At 39.3% G+C, this 21,945-nt stretch overlaps 1 protein-coding gene across 1 annotated transcript; it reads right to left on the bottom strand.

The window, feature by feature from the left end:
• Positions 1–558: 558 nt before the first annotated feature.
• On the bottom strand, positions 559–21,608 carry lancl2 (LanC lantibiotic synthetase component C-like 2 (bacterial)). Its single transcript, XM_007897626.2, has 9 exons — positions 21,424–21,608; positions 17,946–18,063; positions 12,672–12,879; positions 9,408–9,555; positions 8,078–8,224; positions 6,841–7,023; positions 5,962–6,138; positions 5,020–5,092; positions 559–2,480 (listed from the first exon to the last, which is right to left on the bottom strand). Exons 1-9 carry the CDS (start codon positions 21,580–21,582, stop codon positions 2,404–2,406), a joined length of 1,290 nt encoding a protein of 429 aa, XP_007895817.2. The 5' UTR covers positions 21,583–21,608; the 3' UTR covers positions 559–2,403.
• Between the last annotated feature and the right edge of the window lie 337 nt (positions 21,609–21,945).

The following is a 21,945-nucleotide window of genomic DNA, read 5'->3' as shown; positions in this document are numbered from 1 at the left end:
CCATTTGCTACTGAAAGTTTAAATTATTTTCATAGCTTCCAGCTAGTCAATATTAAATATAAGTTGAAGGCTTGATTTTCTCCTTACATTGGGTACATTGCTATTATAGTAATTATACCCAAAGTCCTCTGTCATCATCTCAAATAAAATATTTTCCATCCATTGGTCCTCAATGTCCAGATCTAGTATCAAAAATATACTGATAACAATCAACCTTGAATATTGTGGTCATCTTCCCTACTCGTTCACTAATTCTGAATGGTGTTCTGGCCCTTTCCATACAATTTCATCTCATTGTTTATCCGATAATGCTGGTTCAACTCCCTAGGGCTTATTACTTAGAAGATGATCACACTACCCTTCCTCAAATGCCATGTACTCTTGTCAGTTAGATTTATATCTACCATCTGTTTCAGCTAGTTCTATGTGATTCTACAACACAGCAATTACAGCAACTGCCACTAGTTCTCCGAGATGTTTCACTTAATGGCGTAATGCACAAATACTTTTGCAGATTACGCTCACATTTTCCATTTAATTTCAAGCAAATAATCACACTTTCCTACAGCAGCAACTTTATTTTATTGCTTCATCATACTAAAGCAAATTTGTGAGATCACCTGTCACTCAGTAACATCAGATGTAGATTTATACCCACTGGGAAACTTTAAGAAGTGGGCTCTAATGAAAGCAAATTACAGTTTGGACAGTTAGAAAGACACATCAGTCTAGACAGCATAGAACAGTGCATATAAAACAGTGTGGCATCATTTTCACTGACAGTCATGTATGGGATGATTTTAAAAGCCCATGAACATCAGTGGAATGCTGCAGCTTTAAAAACATATGCATTGTCTCAAAAATTAGATAGTTACAATTAGAGTAGACATTAGACAATTACACTGTGCTGAAATTTGTATCTATGGTTTGCACACCATCTTTGGTTCTTAATAATGGAATAACTTAACTAAGACAAGTATACAAACAGAAAAGGAAATCAAAACAAATACAAATGTCAATATTTTCTGACAAGCTGTTCATACTCCCCAAAGGCCTGCTTTTAAACATTAAAGTACAATACTGTATCTGAAGAAGAAACAGATGACTGAGAACAATAAATCATACAAACCATATATTTCAACTCAAGAAAAATTAGCCATGGAAAGTTTTGGGTTACAGTAAAATAAACGACCATGGCACAGCCTACAATACCTATAACACAATGACAACTAGGTTTGTGTTACAAATCCAAATATCACACAATGCACTTTTTACAAAAAGACTTAAAACTTTTAAGTACATATACTTTTAATTTTGCATTTGGCACTTCTTGTTGGGGACAAAGGAAAGTTAGGCTGCTTAATAATACAACAGGCAAAAATGCCAAGATAACAATGGTTTATCAAAACATTGGTTGACTCAATAAATTTTAACTTTGCCAAATTTCTGTAGGTCTCATTCGTTTTCTTTCATCTAGCCATATTTACCTGTATGGTTTATAGATTTCCTGCTATAGCAAAGCAACTGGTACAGGTGAACATCAAGCTCAGTAGACAATCTGATCTGTTGTAAAGGTGAACAGTTCTAAGGCAAAACATGTTAATTTTTTGTTGTTGTTAACACTAGAAGGAATTTTGCTCTTATGAAACCTTGTCTCTGTAATTATTGGCTAGTGTTAAAACATTTTTCCCTACAGCATCCTCTAAGAATTATGCTCACGTTCATCAGTATTTAGGCAAACTGCAAAACCTAAATGAAACATTAACTTGATGACGGCCAGTCTACTTTCAGTGCAGCAGTATAACAGTAAACAGGAATGGAAGGAAGAGTGGGAGATTTTAGCATTACATTTTGAAACTCAAAAGCTTGCTTTACTTAACAACGTGTGACCAAAACAATGAACAATAAATTATTTTTAACATATTAATGAGCCAAATGATTTTGTCAGTCTTCAATATATCTAGCATTAAACCAAGTAAGGCTTATCCTATAGATAACTCAGCAAATTTATGCCAGAGGATCAATGACTGGTTCTATGCACTTCTGTACATGCACAAAAGAACACTATCATGAAGACTTTACAAATAGTATGACTTTTTCACAAACAAGAACAAAGACAAGTCACTAACACCAACGTATTAAGCATGCATACAATCAAAAACCTGAATACTTGCATTAAATTTATAATGGCTTCTTACTCGAATACCATTCTGAATTTAAAGACAAAAAAGATTTTTCTCAACACACTATTTTCAATGTCCCGTAGTTCTTGAGAACGTGGTAGTTTTGGCATCTGTATTTCTTACAAGGGACACCAAGAGAACCTATTCCTCTCAGAAAAGAAGTTCATTCTGAAAATCAGACAAAATATTGGATTCTTCATCGGCTCTAATTTGTTGTACGTCAGAGTTCAAATGCTGGTAAGCGGGCTGTTTCTGGATTCAGCACATCAGATAAAAAGTGAACAGCTCCAGCCATGCCTATGAAAAGAAAGCAGAACATGATTGCAAATGTATTCGTTGATCACATGCATAATTTTTGCAATTTGTGAGGCTCAGCATATACATCCCATCCTTTACCTCCCACTTCACATACCCATATGCAGTGTTATCACAACTGGACTCATTCCAACACTTGTCAGGTCTGATAGGATCTTGCTGTTTACACTCATGAAAGGAACTTCTAAGGCAGAAGTCTTAGAAGTTCCTTCACTTCAGACTGACTTTTTCCTCCCTTTGAATCATGATTTTTCTTCCCCCATGGACACATTGTATATTCACTTACATTTATTTTGTTTGTTTATATTGTATAACTTACTAACCTGTACTCTGGTCGAGAATTTTACCCTCTACCAAATACACAAGCATTTTACTCACTAACAATTACAGGTTTCATTGAAACTGGTGCCATAATCTACAAGTCGAGGGGAGCTCTCCCAGTCACCAACTCCACTAGGAAGTTCAAGGGAGACATGTTCTTCCATTTATATTGATAGAGCTACTCTACGTTCATTATTTTAAAAAAAGAACAAGTGGGCTAGAAAAGGGGATTTTCATTTCAAAGTTTTTCAAAGTTGGTTTTCATTTCTATGTAATGTTGAACTACTTGATGTTTGATTGTGAGGCTGATTTGCATGACTATGAAGAGCAATCTGTTATCTATAACTGGAGATCTATAATCTGTTATCTATTGTGTACCTATTATTTTATTGATGTGCTTATTATATCCATTATTTTATTAAAAAAACATGGTTGCAGTCATGATATATCAGTTGAGGTATATCAGAGGCTACAATCAAAATGTTACAGCATAAAAAAACAAGCAATTTGGCACATCAAATCTGTGCTGGTGTTTTTTAACTCAACACAAGTCATTCAGTCCAATCTCCTTCTAATCCTCCAAATTCTTTAATCGTCTTCTAGAATTAACGGTATATTATAATGTCTGAGATAGACATTCAAATACATTTCATGCAGCACCATTTATGTTACCAATAAATATAAGTTGTTTTAATTCGTTGAGATTCAGTGTCCACAACATATTGTAAACATCATGGCATATGATTTAGTGATGTTTACTCGTACATCAGAATACAAATAGAATCCTTGTTAGAACGAGGCTGTTCGGATCCATAAATTCTCAATACGGATTATTGAGTGATAGCTGATTTCACCTGAACACAGCCTAGTGGACCTCAACTAAAACAAAAAAAGTCCAACTTCCGGATCATCGGGTCACTGATAACAAAGCTTCCCAATTACTGTGCAAGCAGAGCAAAATGCAACATTGGCAGTGAACCAACGACTCTTAAGTTGGCAGTCTGTTTAGCATAATATAATATATATATATATAAATAATCTTTGAATTTGATATAGAGGTTTATCATGTCTTCGAGATGTCCCAAAGTAGCTCAGTGGTTAGAGCACTCGCTTTGCAAGCGAGACACCTGAGTTCATTTCCAGGCAGGTCAGGGCGAAACCTTGGGCAAGTTTCCTTACTCCACACGCCTAATAATAATCCCTCCAAAAACCAAAAACAATAATAAATTGGTCATTTTCAATCTACGACTGTTTGCGGGACATTGCTGTGCGCAATTGGCTGCCGCGTTCGCCCACAAATATACAGTCAATTCACTTTACAGTGTGTCCTGTGAAGCGCTTTGGGACGTCCTCCCGACGTGAAAAGCGCTATATCAAATGCAAGGATTATTATTATTATTATTATTATTAAAGTGCTTCACAGAATAAACTGCAAAGTGGAGTGACTGTATATTTTGTGGTCGAAACGCGACAGCTAATTGCACTCAGCAGTGTCCCACAAACAGTCATGGATTGGGTGACCAAACTATTATTATTATTTTTTAATAAGAAGCTAAAATTACTCACTACCAGTCACTTGGTCACCGCTGACATTACTTCCTGCTTTGAGCTTCAGCAAAGCAAGAAGTGATATCAACGGCAACTAATGACCTTGAAGGCAGCCATTTTAGTACAAAAAGGTGGCTGCTGCACATATACACAGTGAACACAGCGCTATCACTTTATAACCACATCCATGCTACAATGAAGTCATTTTGACAGGGCTGTTCTGTATTACTGATATCTACTTGTATCAAATGCTTTAAGTCATGGTTATATTTAGTTAGAGATGAAGAAATGGTACCAGAATAAAAAAAAATTTAAATCCCAAACCAATCCCAGTCCTTGTAACAATCTGCGATTTAAATCCATTGTCTTTACAGTTTGAATCCATGTAATACACGAGCACTTCAATTCGCCTCACATTGTTCATTAGTGAAAGCTTGACCTCCTTGGAAAACTACATGTAAGCCAGTGAATACTTTACCCACAATTTAAAGTAAACGTAGATTGAAAATATAACAAGACATTTATACATTTCAGGGATCAGGTGATACTGTACTGCTCGAGCTTTGTTCTTATCATCATCCAAAACACTCCCAACCTTATCATTGCAATTGAATAACCTTTATTAAAAAAGTCACACAGTTCAATGCATTACCTTCAAATAAAGAGTACGGTCTATCAGGGATCCGACATCCATGTGTTCCATAGGACAAACACCATTCCGCAAACTGTTAAATAAGTTTAAACAAAATTAATCTTCTTCTACTATATTTAATATTAATTCTGAATATGAATTGCCGTAATACAACAATAACTGCCATTTATATTGCACCTTTTACATAGAGTAGCGCGTCTTGGAGCGCTGAAATGGTGGAGCTTGATGCTGAGCTGGGGAGAGGGGCTGGTGACCGCAAACACGGTTGAAGAGGAAGATCCTCAAGTGTGATGTGAAGTCGGGGAAGAAAGAGGCAAGGCAGAGGAATTGACACAAAGAGTGCCATAGTTTCAGGGTGTAGTGGATGAAAACGCAGCACCGATGGTGGAGTGGAGGGGACAAGCGATGTGCAGGAGGCTGGAGCCAGCTGAGCGAAGGTGGCAGGTTGTGGAGTGGGGTGTAAGCAGTTCGGAGAGTTATTTGTACACGTGCGTAAGGATCTTGAATTCGATCAGTTTTATAATAAGGAGCCAGTGGAGCCCGCAAGAACTGGAGTGATGGGGATAAGGAGTTTGGTGCAGGTGAGGATAAAGGTGGCAAAGTTTTTAATTAATTGGATTTTACAAATAGTGGAGCTTGAGAGACCAGCATGGAGGGCACTAAAATAATCGAGGCAGGAAATGCTGAATATAACAGAAATTCACTTTTTAAAAGTGTTTTTACATTCTCAGTCAACTAAGTAGTTAAGGATTTTAACTATGTATTCAACTATTAGTTCTGATTTTAAACAAGCTAAGAAAACTGAATACTGTATATTATGTTACAAAATAGAACTCTGAGTAATGAACTTTGACGACATCTTGTTATACAAAATAACAAAACTATGTTTTGAACTCATAAAAATAAATTAGATTAAGTATTGCTAATAATATTTCACCTCACCTTGCAGGCTCTGTGGAGGTACTTTTTGTCCTGAGTTAAGTTATAAAGCGAAAGGAAAGAGTAGCCATTCCCTGCAGTCCCATGACAGATTCCATAACCCTTACATAGCAAGCCTCGTTGCCAGATTACGTCACTGCACTCTATTGCATCCTTCAGGTACTTTTCCTCCTTAAAGGTCTGTTTACAAAAAACACAAGAGTAAATGCATATGTGAAATTTGTGCTTAAAATATTTTAACGCACCATATTATATCTAGATTACATTTACATTAATGATATTAAACAATTATAAAAATCCAATTCTATCAAAAGATAAATACTATATATATGCACCATATTAATGGTTAAATAAAAGCATGCAGCATTTTATGTAGAATTAGTGCTGGTCATTTAATGATCAGACAAAGGCAGGAGGTGGGTCTTTACCAAATGAGTGGAATTAATAATACCTGCCATTTAACACATGGGCTGTTTTCAAAAGGATTAGAATCCAATTGGCAACATAGACATTTTAAAAACAAATTCAAGTTCTGTTGACATGGTAAGAGTTACATTTTGGTTGGGTGAGCATCTTTACATGATTGGTTTGATCTCAGAAGCAGAGATACCAATTTTACACAAGGTTGTTGGGAGGACACTTTTTATTTGTCCTTCCTGATGGCAAACAGAAATCAATAGTACAATTAAAATAAGAGATTAAAAAAGTCAAAAACCTTGAACCTTTCATGAGATTTTATTCAATCGACTACCTATGAAACATCAACATTCAGATTTACATGGAAGCCTCAATGACAGTGACCATACTAAATACTTTTTAAGGCAGGAAGGTAAAAACATTTAACAGTTCATTTAAGCCTTCAGATCATTCCCAAATACTAACCTTATGTGACTGTATCAACATATGTATAACACCAGGTGCACCATGGCACCAATGGACCAGTCTGTCAGTTTCATTACTCAGTGACGAGGGGTAATTTCCAGATCTGAATTTTTTGTGTCGCACATAGTCCACACTGGGTTTTACCAGTTCTATCAGAATCTCTGGTTCCACCTTAGCACTTGGCTATGAAAAACAAAAAGACAAAACATTTATTTAGCCCTTTTGAGTCAGGAGGACATCTCAAAGTGCTTTACACTGCACCTGAGCTGGGGTGGAAGCCAAAGGGGATGGAGAGGGAATAGATGACTGAAAGCGCAGTCAAAGAGGTACGTCTTGAGACAGGGATTGGTGGGGGGGGGGCGGCATAATGCAGCAGGTATTTGCTGAAAAATCTCACAAATTGGAGGCAAAAATAGAATTGTTGCAGCATAGGAGGTCATTCTGCCTAATCTAATGCTCTCTAAAATAATAAATGTAGTCCCATCATCTAACCAATTCCGCATACTGTTTTTATATATTTTTTGGCCTTTCAAATATTTGACCAATTCCTTTTTGATATCTTCAATGGAACTTCAGGTTTGGGATCCATAAAAATCCCCAAAGAGGCCCGATAAAGCAAGACAGAGCAGTTGCTTATATCTCAGCCAGCTGGCTCCCATGCTAGCAGGGAAAATGGCTGACTTCTGGATTGTCAAGTCACTGCCAATGCCACTTACTGCAAATGTGCAAAGCAGGAAGCGATGTTAGTGCAACCTATTAATCTAGCAGTCAGCTGTTTTAACATGAAATCTGATATCGGTGACCTCAGTTTTCAATGAACATTTCACTTTTGTTTTACTGTAAGGGGAAAGAATCATAGAATCATAGAATTATACAGCACAGAAGAAGGCCATTCCATTTTGTCTGTGGCGGCTCTTTGAAAAGAGCTATCCAATTCAATCCCACTCCCCACTCTCTCCCCATTGCAAACTTGTCCTCCCCAAATAATTATCTACTTCTCTCTTAAAAGCTGTTATCGAATCGGCCTCCACCACCCTTTCAGGCATCTCACAAACAATGTTGGATACAACTGAATATTACTTAAACATTATGGAACTACAGATGTAAAGAGAGAAACAAAGATTTCTAATAAACTGAATTAATCTTATTGAGCACTTTTACGTCAGAAGGATGTCTCAAAGTGCTTTACACTGCACCTGAGCTGAAGGTGGAAGCCAAAGGGGATGGGGAATCCAACCTGCATTAACATGTAGTAGATCCCTGCTAGACCATGGGCTGCTCCAACATACAATTTTCTGTGCCACTGATACATAAGTGGGCAGCGGTCAACTTTGCGCTCTTCTTTGGAAAGGTTTTTACCAGATTCAATGATGGCATTAACCACCTGTACATAAAAAAACAGGAGGGTTGTGGGGAGAAGAGGGAGAAAACGTTAGACTCAGAAACCTGAAGCATTGTACAAAAATAACTTTCAAAGTTTAATAGTAATCTTGTACAATAGTAGTCTAATTGTACTTGATAAAATACAGTCTTACTTCTCTAAAATCTACAAGTTTTGTAATCATTGTATAAAAATATTTGAAGTTAAATTAGAATGAGATTCCCTGTGGATCTATGGTTACCAAAGTGCAAAACAACTTCTAACTTAGGCTTTCTATGCTAAAAAATGTCTGACTTTCGAATTGTCAGGTTGTTGCCAACATCACTTCCCAGCATACACACTGAGCATGAAGTATCACTAATGTCACTTTGAAGTGACATCAGCAACATTTCTTGCACATTATAAGTGCAATAAATGACTTCAGTCACATCTTCTGCACAACCCACAAAAAGTGACATAAAATTTACTATTTTTTTTATGTCCCTTTTAATGAAATAAAATCGGTCACTCATACCATGGTTGTTTGTGGGTCTTTGCTGTATGCAAATTGGCTGCCCATAAAATACACACAATATACCACTTTACAGTATATCCTGTGAAGTGCTTTGAGACATCTCAAAATGTGATGAGGCACTATATAAAATACAAGGATTAAAATGCAGTATCTTTGATATTGGACACAGACAACTGCGCTATAAAGGGGTTGCCCCTTGAACAAAGTTGTCCATAAAAAGCGTACGAGGGGCATTTTATCATGTGGTAATTCATAACATTCATTGCAAGAAAAACTAAGAAAACAGGTAGGTGATACACAATTAAAGAATTAGGACAGATTGAATATCTTGTACCATTGGTATCAACATGGAGCATGTTTAGTAAACTGACAATTTGTACAAATAATGGGATTTCCATTATAAATCAAACACTGCTTTGACGGGGCATTGCCAATGCATTTTCTATTACACTCACACATCACCAAAATGGATTTAATGTATAGATTTGGAATATCATCTCAATTTAAACAACAAAGGTAGAGATTAATAAATAAAGCACACTATAAGCTAATTTCATATGAACATATTTATAGATATAAATATATAAACATGGTAGATTTTCACAGAAAACAATCCTGCAGGTAATAAAATATCAGATCAATTCTACAGAAAAAAAGAGATACTTTCCTTACCTCCTTAATATTAGTCTGAGGAACAATGTCTGGCCCAATCTCTGCATTCACATACAACAAAGCATATAAATACCCAGCTCGGCCATACAACAGCTCATCTGGAATTTCTGAATCCAAGCTAACAACACTTCTGTGCAAATGTAGAAGTCTAGCAAAAACAAGAAAATGTTATTGCAAATGGTTGTTAAGAGAAAATGACATATCCGACGTACAACAAAATATTAAAAAAACTTGACAAATATTATACTGCCATGTCCATTTTAAATATTAATTGGGTTCTCAATTTCTACAATATTACAATTTTGATCTTCAAGGTCCTAGATATACTACAATGTGTATGTTATCTGACTGAAAAAATGTTAATTTGAAAATAAGATTTAAAATCAGCTGCAAATAAAAGGACTATAATGGTCATAGGCAAATGTTCTAACTTATTCTTTCAAAAACAGTCAAATCTCACAAGATAGCACCATACATCTCATTTTACTCGGTATGTTTATCAGAGAGAGAAAGATATATGTATAGGGAGAAGGCAGGTGGAAGGAAATGCCATTAAAGTGGAATGGCAACTGTGAATGTAAGAACTTGAGCAGAACACTGGGGAACTACTGAGGTATAATTTCTAGGCAATGGATCTTACCACAATTTTCTTTTACAAGTTTGTAAAAGTTTCTCTTCTCATGAAAGGTGTGAGTGCCTGGCGCAGTGGTAGTGCTCTCGCCTCCGAGTCAGAACATTGTGGGTTCAAACAAAATCGGGACTTCACATAGTCGAAGATGTCACTCTAATGCAAGGCTGGGGGAATGTTGCATGGTCGGAGATGCCATCCTTTGGATGAGACATTAAACTGAGGTCCCAACTGCCTGTTCAGGTGGACATTAAAGATCCCATGGCATGGTTCAAAAAGAAGGGAATTTCTCCCCGTGTCCTGCTCAACAATCCCCCAATTAAAATTGGTCACTCATTCCATGTTTTGTGGCACATTGTAGTCACATGGCGATCAATTTTCTGGGGGTAATCTCTTCAAAATAATAATATTTGGTCACTCTTTCCACGACTGTTTGCGCGGCACTGCTTTTTGCAATTGGCTGCCACGTTTCGCCCACAAAATATAGGCAATTCACTTTACAGTATATTCTGTGAAGCACTTCTTGAAGACGTCCTGAAGACGCGATAATGCGATATATCAAATGCAAGGATTATTATTGCTGTGCCCAAACTGCGTTTTGCCGGCAAAATACAAAATCAATCCACTTTACCGTATATCCTGTGAAGTGCTTTGATGATGTGATAAGGAGCTATATCAAATGCAGAGTATTATACAATTATTATTGTGAGAGGTATTAGTGATAGAAAATTAATATGCTTCTACTTTTAGCATAAGAAGTGCCAGCATTAAATACTAAATTTCAAATAACACATGTTTCTTGCTGTGTAACTAACCAGGTTTCTTAAACCCAAACCTCAGAAAAGGACAAGTGTTACATTCCCAATAGCATTCATTCTTATGACTTCTGAGTGAGATTATTAATTTAGAATGAATCTTTGTTGAATTCATGGATAGCTTTCAGTTTGGGTCCACAGGGAACTGGATTGAGATTGTTCAAACACATTTTACAAAGGATGTGAAAAGTGAGGATACTTTATATCTTGTATAAAGAGATGGGCATAATTCAAACTCAGATAATATAATAATCTTTGCATTTGATGTGACAACAACAAAATGACATTTGTATAGCGCCTTTCACATCAATCAGGACGACGTCCCAAGCACTTTATCATGTCATCAAAATCCACAGGATTTACTGTAGAATGTAATGACTATGTCTTTTGTAAGCAAATGCAACAGCAGCAACGTCCCACAAACATCCTTCAAGTAAATGACCAATTTTATTTGGATGGACTGTTGGCCAGAATATCAGGAAAGACTAAATTTTCTTTAACGTGCATATGAACAGACATATGTCTGGTTCATGTCTCATCCAAAGGACGACAGCTCCAACAATCCAGGTGCTGACAGAATCAATCTACACGGATGCACACTCTACCTCATGGAGTTGGTGTGGAATCTCGGTGTCTTGTTCGACTCTGAACTGTACTTCAAACCACATATCCGTGCCCTGACCCATTCAGCTTTCCCCCAACCTCCGCAACATTGTCTGCCTCTACCACTATCTCTTCTGTTGGGCCACTCACACTGTTATCCTTGCACTCATCAAATCCAGGCTAGACTATGCCAACTCTCTGCTCACCGGACTTCCCACCTGTTCCCTCCGGAACTCTGCAGCTTGTGTCCTCTCCCGTACTAGGCTCGCTGAGCCTATCACCCCCATCCTTACCCAGCTCCACATCACCCAGAGGATCAAGCTCACTTTTAATTCCCTTCAGTCTTACCCCACCCTACCTCTGCAACATGCCAAAAGCCTTACCAACCAGCCTGCTCCTTCCGCTCGGCAGAAACCTGCCTGCGTCACACCCTGCCTGCCCCACCAGACAGAAGAATCATTTTAAAACCAAATTTGTAATGTTAGAATACAATTTATATTTGCAATGTAAATTAGTATTTTATTTATATAGTGCCTTTCACCCAAGGAGCACTCAACAATGTTGGACAGATATCCAAGCTGGGGCTGGGAGCTGAGTGGGGGCGTGGGCAAAGATGACCAAAAGTAGTGAAAAGGGTTTACCTGCTTACACCTCACTCTTCTACCCACACCCTTCTCTCAGTCAGCTCCGGCCTCCTGCATATTCCCCCATCCCCTCCACTCCATCTGTTGTATCGACCACTATGCCCCGAGACTCTGGAACTCTCTGCCTCAATCCCTCTTCTTTGCCCCCTCCTTGCCCATCTTCAGATCATGCTGAGACACAATGCTCTGAGACAATTCCCTGTGTGATGGCCATACTATATTGTTGTGTTTGAGAATTGGCTTGAACGAGGAGAGGGAGGGATCTTGTGTCGGATTTCCACAGTGGTGGCAGAGTGGCTGAAAGCCTGCTCATTGATGGTGGGGTCGATAGGGGAGATGAAGCAGGCCAGTATTCACTGAGCGAAGGGAGCGACAGCATCAGTGTGGTTGAAGAAAGGCAGAAGATCGCATAAAGAAGGTCCTTTAGCCTGTTTGACCAGGCAGAAGAGGTAGGCTAGGGTGAGATAGTAGGCTGGGGAGGGATCTGAATGCAAGAATGAGGAACTTAAACTCAATTTACTGGGGAAAGAAGAGTCAAGGGTTTATCGGCTATAAATATGGACTAATCCCATACTTCTTAATGCAATCCAGAGATTCAGTTTCATTTTTCAGTTTATGGTGCACCACAGCACCAACAGCTAAAGGTCCGGCATCACCACACAGAAATGTGACTTTTCGACCATTCAGATTACGCAAAGTCCTCTTCACATAGTCCAGGGAACGCTGAAGATGTGCCAACTTGTGTGTCACACGGAAACACTGCAGGTAAAGAAGGGCGATCCCTAGTGTCAAAAAAAGCAGGAAACCATAATTAAAGAGCATATGTAGAAGCAGCACTCTTCACCCCCCTTCAATATTTGTATACAACTGTTAAATTTATCATTTATTAATTAAATCAACTACTGTCTGTTCCATGTTACCTTGCTGCTCATGTTTCTCCAATCCTTTCTACTTCTCTCTCATTTTCTACATATACAAAATTATACATACACACAAATCAAAAACTATTTAAAATTAAACTTCTCATATTTCTCCAATGCTATTATAATAGGTTGAATTCAGTGGTATTTCAGATGTGCAATAACAAATTTAACAACAGCATGTATAGGAATATGAGAAATTCAGTTTGAGCACCCTGCATTGAAAGGATCTTGAAGGTACTCGACCAAATCCACCTTCCTGCATCTGTGGAATATCAAGTTTAATTAGCCACAGCTATATCTTGGCATTCAGCTCGACTTCCAGCTGTACTTCAAACCTCAATTGTGTTGCATTGATAAGACCTCCTTGAAGCTCTGCCCCTCAGCTCCATTTCAGTGACTGTCTTGACCCTGGGAAATTTCCATATGTAGATGACGTACATTATAGTAGTTTGACTAATCTTGAGCATGATGATGGCCTTCTGCATGTGTCAGACATCTGGCTGATCAAAAATAAAATTGAAAATCAAAGGAAAATTTCATGTCAGTGATAATCTGACGACTCAGAAAGGGGGGGAGGGGTGTGGGTATTGAAAACCGGTGGCCTTTTTTTCCATAGGCATGCTATAACATGCTGTCTAATTTTATGGCCGCAAAACAAAACAAAGTTTTTTTTTAAAAAAAGTTTCACCCTTTAGTTTGTAACTTGCTTAAAAATAACCTGATCTTTATATAGAGGGCAAATCACCATTAATTGGCAGCAAGTCAAGCTTTTCAACAACGTACACAGGATTGTTTTCTTAATCAGCATGATTCAAGTCCAACTAGGAAGGAGGCAATTCTCAATCTTGTTCTAGGAAATAAAGTCTGCTAGTGAGCAATGAGGATTGGGGAGCATCTAGCAAATAGTGTCCACAATATTATTTCATGTACAAATTGAAAAGGAGGTAGTCAAGGACAAAGGTACCCAACTGGAAAATTGCAAGGAAATGAGAAAGGAACTAACACAGATAAACTTGTAGAAAGACTGGCAGACCGGACAGTAGATAAACAGTGGGAAAGATTCATTTGATTCAAATATGGGATGAATAGAACATAGATTTATGCATATTGATACAAGGAATAAAAAAAGTGCAGCTAAAACTAGGATTCCTAGGATACTGAATCCTTTTCATCTGTTTTTACAGCTGTGTGCAATAATTATAGACCAATCAGCCTAACATTTTCCTATTAGGAAAACGTTTCGAGGCTATGCTATGGAATAATAATAATCACTTAGGAAACCATGGATTGATTAAAGATAGTCAGCATTGATTTGTTGATCACAAAGCTTGCTTGGCAAATCTAATAGGAGTTATTTGATGAAATAGCAGAGATTTGATAAAGGTAGGGCTGTCGATGTGGTATATATGGATTTTCGAAAGACTTTTGATACGGTGCTGAATAAGAGGCTGGTTAAAAAAAATGAAAGTACACGGTGTTAATGACAGCAAAATCTATTACTCCTCCAGCCGAAACTCCAGGTCCCCTGATATTCTGCCTCTTGCTTGTCAGACATAAAGGCTTGGATGAGTACCAATTTCCTGCGGCTGAACATTGACAAGACAAAAAACATCCTTCTTGGTTCCAGTCAATGTCTCCACACCATGGCTCTGATCTCCTGAAACTCTCTGGCCTATCCTTCAGCCCCCGACCTATCCCTCAGACGCAATCTAGATGTAAGTATTGACCCCCAGCTATCCTACCTTCTCTACAATTGGCCTCTGACCAGGACCACTTTTCTCCACCTCTGCCAATTTCCCAACCTCCGACCATACCTCACCCCCAACGCAGCCGAAAGCCTTTTCCATGCATTTGCCAACTCCCATTTCAATTATGCCAATGCCCTCATTGCTGGTCTCTCCAGTGCCACCATTTATATAATTAAGTTTTATAAAAACTCTGCTGCCTGGATCCTAACTGGCACCAAACTACATATCCCCATCATCCCAATACTTGCCTGGGTTCACTGACTCCCAATTACAGAATGGATTGATTTCAAGATCCTCCAATATGTGCGAATCACTTTATGCTCCTACCTCTCCGATCTGCTTGGTCCTCTATTCGCCTCCTTCACTCAGCCAGCTTGGGCCTTCTACAAATCCCTCATCCTTCTCCTCCACCATCGACATTTGTATTTTCAGCCATTATACCCCAAAATGATGGCACTCTGCCTTAATCCCTCCCCCTTGCCTCCTCCTTCCTCTTTACCGTGCATTAGGCCATCTCCACACACACACCCCTCCACCCACTGGCTCTGTGTCAAGCTCTGCCATTGTTAAGTGCTCCAAGACACCAACCCATGTGAAGGGCACACTATAAATGAAAGTTGTTGTTAATGGAAAGATGGCAGCAAGGATGGAATGTTCATTAAACCATAGGAAACAGAAAATGGGGGTATATGGTTGCTATTCAGAATGGAGAGAGTCTGCTAGAGACCCATGTTTGAATTATCTGGAATTGTGGCTTAAAAGCATCAGTCTGGGTCACTTGGTAACACTCTCTCCTCTGAGATGGAAGGTTATGAGTCCAAGACCCACAATAAGATTTTGAATTTGTAGAGGCAAGGGTGGCCCTCCAATGCAGTGCTTGTGGTGTGCTGTATTTGGAGGTGCCATTCTTCAGATGAAATGTTGTCTGCCTGTTCAGGGTCACTCTAAAGATTCCATGGCATAACTGAAAAAGAACTGATCGCAAGATCAGTTTGGATAAAAGCCTTTCAGATCTCATCCTTGAACGTTAAAATGCACCCCGTTTTGTATCCTGGGGATGCAGCACCCGCTCAATTGAAAAGGAAGTGGAATGGCCAGTAAACAAAAAATTCCATTCCTCAGCACGATGTGCAGAATCAAATTCTCACTTCACTAGATCGCAAGAAACGGGTAAATGGGAAGCAACTTTTATACAAATAACAATCCATCAATATGCCTCTCTCCCCATCTGAAACTTATCCTGGAATTTGTGACTTACGCCTGGCATAGGTACTTGAGATACAAGTGTGGATGCATCAGTAGATGCTCAAATATTATTAATAAATGACAATCCATGCATTTGCTATAGTGCTTTTCACATCAGGATGACAATCAATGTCTCAAAGCACTTCACAAGATACACTGTAAACTGTAGTGACTGTTTACTTGTAGGCAAATGTTATAACATTTTTATTTTGGTTTTGTTTTGCAATTTAAAACAAGAGATCAACACGGAGGTCATGATATTTGACATAATACTGTTTCTTACCGGCTCTTATTCTTAAATCTTATTAAAAGAAAAAAATTAAATCCCATCAAAACATTAAGATTTTTCTTCCCCTCAAGAAATAGTTGCTTTTATGGAAGCATTTATACACAAAATACAGTAAAGGATGAATTGTTGTTCAATTAAAGGAACTGACAGTTTCCTGAGTCAGGAGGAAATTTTATGCCTACAAATCCATATCTCAGATTGTATTATAAATTATAAAGACCCAGATTAAATTCTAATTGAAGGATAGAATGAGAATGAATTCCTACCCAGGCTGAGTTGTCAAAAGGTAGTAAAGGTAAGTGGCTCTTTCTTACTCCTATACTCAAGTTTTTTTTGCTTAGATTCTTGCTTAGATTTCTTCTCACCCTCAACACTTGTACTTTTTCATGGCCTCATGTGATGACCTCTTCCATCTTCTCTCAAGTTGGGCATTAGATAGTGTGAGACTTTCACAATTTAATTCACCCTCTAATTTTACTCTCTCCTGTTGACAATGGAGGAGTCAGAGGAGGGGAGTGAATAAAAGAGTGAAGCTTCCGCTAAGAGATCCTTCAAAATGTTGGCCAAGATTGGAAACGCAATAGTTGGAATTACAATATTTGTAATCTTACACCAACGAACAAGAAATATGCAGAATGAAGCATAAATATACAATACAAGCTTCTAGAGCACTTATTGTTTTGTTCCTAAAAACATGGCAACTGCCAACAGATTTCTCCAAGGCCTCCTGTTCCTCCCAGTAGCAATAGTGCATTGGTTTACAAATACTTTAGATTAGAACACAAGACTGTAGTATCCAATACAATGTGCTACCTTTATAACTTGCATAATAAAATAGCATGCATCACTCATTATATCATCACCTAGTCCATTTTATTAGACTACTAAATAGCTTTGTTTAAAATTCAGATTGATGATTAAAACCAAGCACAGTGATGCATCTATTATTCCTCACATAAAGTGCAGCCCCAATGGGTCCATAAAATACCAACCAGCTCTATAATGGAGCACAATCCCCAGTCAAATGTGCATAAAGACAACCAGCTCCATTGGCATTTCAAAATGCCTGCCACACACAGGAAGACAAACTTCCAGTTCATCAGCTTGTCTCTGATGTTGATCACATTTGGTAAATAAATGTCAAGGCCGTCCCTAACAGAAATCTACATATTGTAACCCCAATGCATTATAATTGGGTCCTACTGTAATTGGCTACAAATCTCATCTCTACTATAATTGGGAAATGGAAAAAGAGAAAACATCATCCTCTCTTACACAGGTAACACTGACAACCTGAAGAGTGAAGCAGTGGACTGGTTAGTTGAGGGGGGGGAAAGCGTGGGAATCACCTGTTCTTTATCTTGAGCAGAGTAATGTTTCAAGACATAGGAAATGGGGGCAAAATATAAGAACATTTAAAAATTTTGTAAAAGCGACAAATTGTGAAGAAAAAAACAAATAAAAAATGCATACGATACAGTGGCATCATTCTAAAAGCATAACAAGTTGATCACATACCCATAGAAATGGGAATTCCAATCATAAACAGGTGATAAAAGGCCAAAGTGCCCATATGCAGTGAACAGGTTTGAGGTTTTTTTTTTACACACACACACACACACCAGAAACGGCAATATTCGCACCTGTCCAACCAGTGTAAGCAGAACAATCATGAGGATCTGCAGTCTTCAGACCCTCCTCCATCTGTATCAGGAGGTCCTTTATTTTAGTTTCAATCCGCTTTCTGAAGATGGGATTGATCTGTGAAAATAACATATTTATCATGCCATACGTTTTCAATATCAGACAGTAGATAAAAACATAAATACCGTAGTCAGAAACTGACCACTTTGAATATTCGTTTACTGTGTTTACCCATACAAAACTATGTTGAGTATTCAAGCATTTCCTATAGTAAATTGTAAAATGTACATTTCTTCCTCCTGCGTTTCTCCTTTGTAGCGACTTCAAAACCTCTATGAATCATTTATTCCAACTACCTCTTCCCCTCTCGCTCCTTTCCACCTGTCATCACTGCTCTTTCTCACACATCTACAAACAACTTGCCTGAATTCAGGCAAACATCATGCAAAGATCACGTGGCACAGTGTAATAGGATATAGACAACTCTTTGGTGCTAAATCTATCGGTTTAAATATTATATCAATGGTTTTGTATTTTTAGAACGTGTGGTATTTAATTTGATGAAAAAATTATATCTATCTAGTAATATTAACCACTAAAACTGGTTGCATAAGGGACGTTGAATATTTGAATATACTTTTTAAACACTTCTAAGTAACGTATAGTCTGTTTCAAGCAACCAATCAGGGGACTGGACCAAAGTGACCTCTCTATGTGAGGTTAGTCTCTGAGTAAGTGTCCGTTGGTTCATTGAACGACATCTCACCAGTGAGGCAGGAATCCATGAGCATCACATGGGCTGCTAAGCACAGTAAATGCACTAGCAGTCTAGCAGGATTCTACATTAATGCATTACCAATGCAGAAATTAGTAATGCGTTACTGGTAAGTACTCTTAAATTCACTTAAAACTGCTCGTTGAAGGGGTGTCAATACACTGACAGGGCTAAAAAAAAGTGTCCATTGGCTGTGTTAGACAGGTCTTTGATGAATAGAAGTGGTTTATTGTGGAAAGTCCATTGGGACTGTTCCAGGGTGGTTGTTGACAGTAAGTGGTTGCATAACAGGTTTGACTGCATTTACAAGAAGTTCAGTTGGTAGTTGAGTCAGAAGAGTTCAAGCCCCAGGTAGGGACTTTGAGCTCATAGTTTAGGCTTACGCTCCAATGTAATAATGAAGGGCTGCATTGTCGGAGGTCCATCCTTCAGATGCGATCTAATCATATAAAAAAAATTTGGTCACTCAATCCACGATTGTTTGTGGGACACTGCTGTGTGGAATTGGCTGCCGCGTTTCGCCCACAAATATACAGTCAATTCACTTTACAGTATATTCGGTGAAGAGCTTTGAGACGTCTCGAAGTCGTGAAAAGCGTTATATCAAATGCAAGGATTATTATTATTATATTAAGATGACATTTCTTCTGCTTGTTCACTCCTCAAAAAGAGAATGGAGTTTTTCCTGGTGGCTCCATATGGAATTGGTCATTCAGTTTGCGCGCAAGTTGGCTATCATACTGGTCTACAAATGCACAGTCACTACAGTTCACAGTGAATCCTATGAAATTATTTGAGATGATCAATGACGTGATAAGGTACTATATAAAATGCAAGGGTTATTATAAACTTGAAGCATTTCTCCTGGTTAAACTGCCTTATATTCCTCTCCTCATCAAATTTATCATGAAATGAAAATAAATTGGCTGCTCATCTCATTGATGTTTATAGGACATTGCGGATTCAGATTACCTTGTTATCTCAATTACATTTTGTAAACACAGAGACACTTATTTTTATGTGAGCAACACTACATAAATCCAAACTATTAACTATTAAATCAGTTTTTGCAAAAGAAAATCAAAAATGACAATGCTTTAAAAAGCTTTGAAGATTCATTTGGTTTCAATGATTAACTATGTACTATACTGGAACACTGATATGAAAATAATATCAATGGTTCATAAATTCTAGGTTCCTAAAGAGAACAAATTTATATTTATATTGCAATTATAACATTGGGAGGATGTCTCAAAGTTATTTATGCACTTGAGCTCACGCAGGGGGGCTGAGGGAGGGGACATTTATATAGCACCCTTCACGCGGGGTAGTGTCCCGGAGCGCTTGCCGGAAGCTGACGCCAAGCAAAGGGAGAGAGGAGGTGACCATGAGTACGGTCAAATAGGAAGGTCTTCAGGCATGATCTCAAAACGTGGAAGGAGGGGGCAAGACGAAGGGATTGAGGGAGTGAGTTCCGAAGTGTAGGGGCATAGTGGCTGGATCCAGCCGAGCGGACGCGGTGGGTGGTGGAGTGGGGAGTAAGTGAGTGGAAAAGGTAGGGAGGTACCAGAGCATGAAAGGATTTGTAGGAGTGTGAGGATCCGATCTGTGAAAGAGAGCCAGTGGAACCTATGATGGTAGTGCAGAGTTTAGTGTGGGTGAGAATACGAACAGTGTAATTCTGAAATTGTTGGAAGTTTGTGGATAATGGAAGACCGGTGAGGAGGGCATTGGAATGGTTTTGGCTACAATGGGAAAGTAGGAGTTCAGGATGTTGCAGATACTGTACACATGAAAAGGTTTGGGTCAGTCTTTGCTTCCTTGAAGGATATAATTTGGTGATGTTCTTGGTTCAGTAATTTAGAGAACATAAGATTTTATTTTGCTGCACTATTTATGCTCTTCACTTTGGGTCCATAATTTGCATAATTGATTTGGAAAAATGTCATCGTCATTCAGCATTTTTTTGTATGCACGTTTCCAACTTAAACTGGTGTTTCAGTATTTGCTATAATTATTTTTATTTTACGCTAACCAGATTTGGGATATAGCACATTAATTTTTTTCTTGTTCGAAAAGTTTGATGACATTTGTGTCTTTTGAGCTTGAGTTATCATTCGTGGCTGTGCACTCTGGTGAGAGGAAGGTGTGCCTCAGTACCAGATGAGGGAGGGATGTGTTATGGGTGTGAACTCAGTGTGATGGTATAAACTCCCCTTTTCTTTTTGAATAGGATTGTAAGGTCCACCTGAACAGACAGACACCTCTCGGTGACGGGATGAGACCTCCGGATGAGACGTTAAACCGAGGTCCCTTCTCCCTGTTCAGGTGGTCATTAAAGATCCCAGTGTCGTGGCCAACAGATCCATCCCCTACAACACTGGTCATTCACTCTACGGCTGTTTGTGAGACATTACAACAACAACAACATTTTAGTGCACAAACTGCATTTTACCCACAAAATAAAGAGTCAATTCACTTTACGGTATATTCCGTGAGGCACTTTGAAACGTCTCAAAGACGTGATAGGGGCTGTATCAAAGTCAGGGATTATTATTATTATTATTATTATTATTATTATTGTAGCTCAGGGCAGGTCACAGCCCCCGGGGGCTGATGTCGGACTGAACCCTATGAACCGAGCTGCCCAAATGGCCTCTCTTTTAAGAAGAACTTTATTCAGTTAAATGAATAATAATTACCTTTCCCTGCGTGTCGAACCACTGGTCCAGCTCCCCGGGGTCGGTGGCGGTGGCTGTGGCTGTGGCGGGGGCCGTGTAGTCGGGGAAGGGGTTGCAGAACGAGCGCTCCTCCATCTCGGTCTCGCTCCTCAGCCGTTTGGACACGCTCTCTCCCATCATGCCCCGGGGGCCCCGCCCTAACCGTCGCGCCGGGGCCTCGCGCGCGCACGCACGCACACGCACGCACGCACGCACGAGGACGAGGCAGGCGCAGGCGCGCTCGCTCGCTCACTCACTCACTCACTCGCTCGCTCGCTCGCGGGCGAGAGCGAAGGCGTCGCCAGGCGGCACCGAGACGCACGCACGCACCGCACGCACCCCGTACGACGTCACGCGGCGGGCCGGGGCCGCGTCAGGGCGCTGCACGCGCACGGCCGGCGAGCCCGGGCGCGCGGGGCGGGGCGGGGCGGGGGCGGGGCCAGTCCAGCACCGCTCAGCACAGCACAGCCCTCCCTCCCTGTCTCCCTGTGTCCGTCTGTCAGC

Source organism: Callorhinchus milii, unplaced genomic scaffold (assembly GCF_018977255.1).
Source record: "Callorhinchus milii isolate IMCB2004 unplaced genomic scaffold, IMCB_Cmil_1.0 Scaffold2, whole genome shotgun sequence".
Taxonomy (NCBI): Eukaryota; Metazoa; Chordata; class Chondrichthyes; order Chimaeriformes; family Callorhinchidae; genus Callorhinchus; species Callorhinchus milii.
Note: the sequence above shows the minus strand (reverse complement) of the source record. Positions and strands in the feature narration are given on the sequence as shown.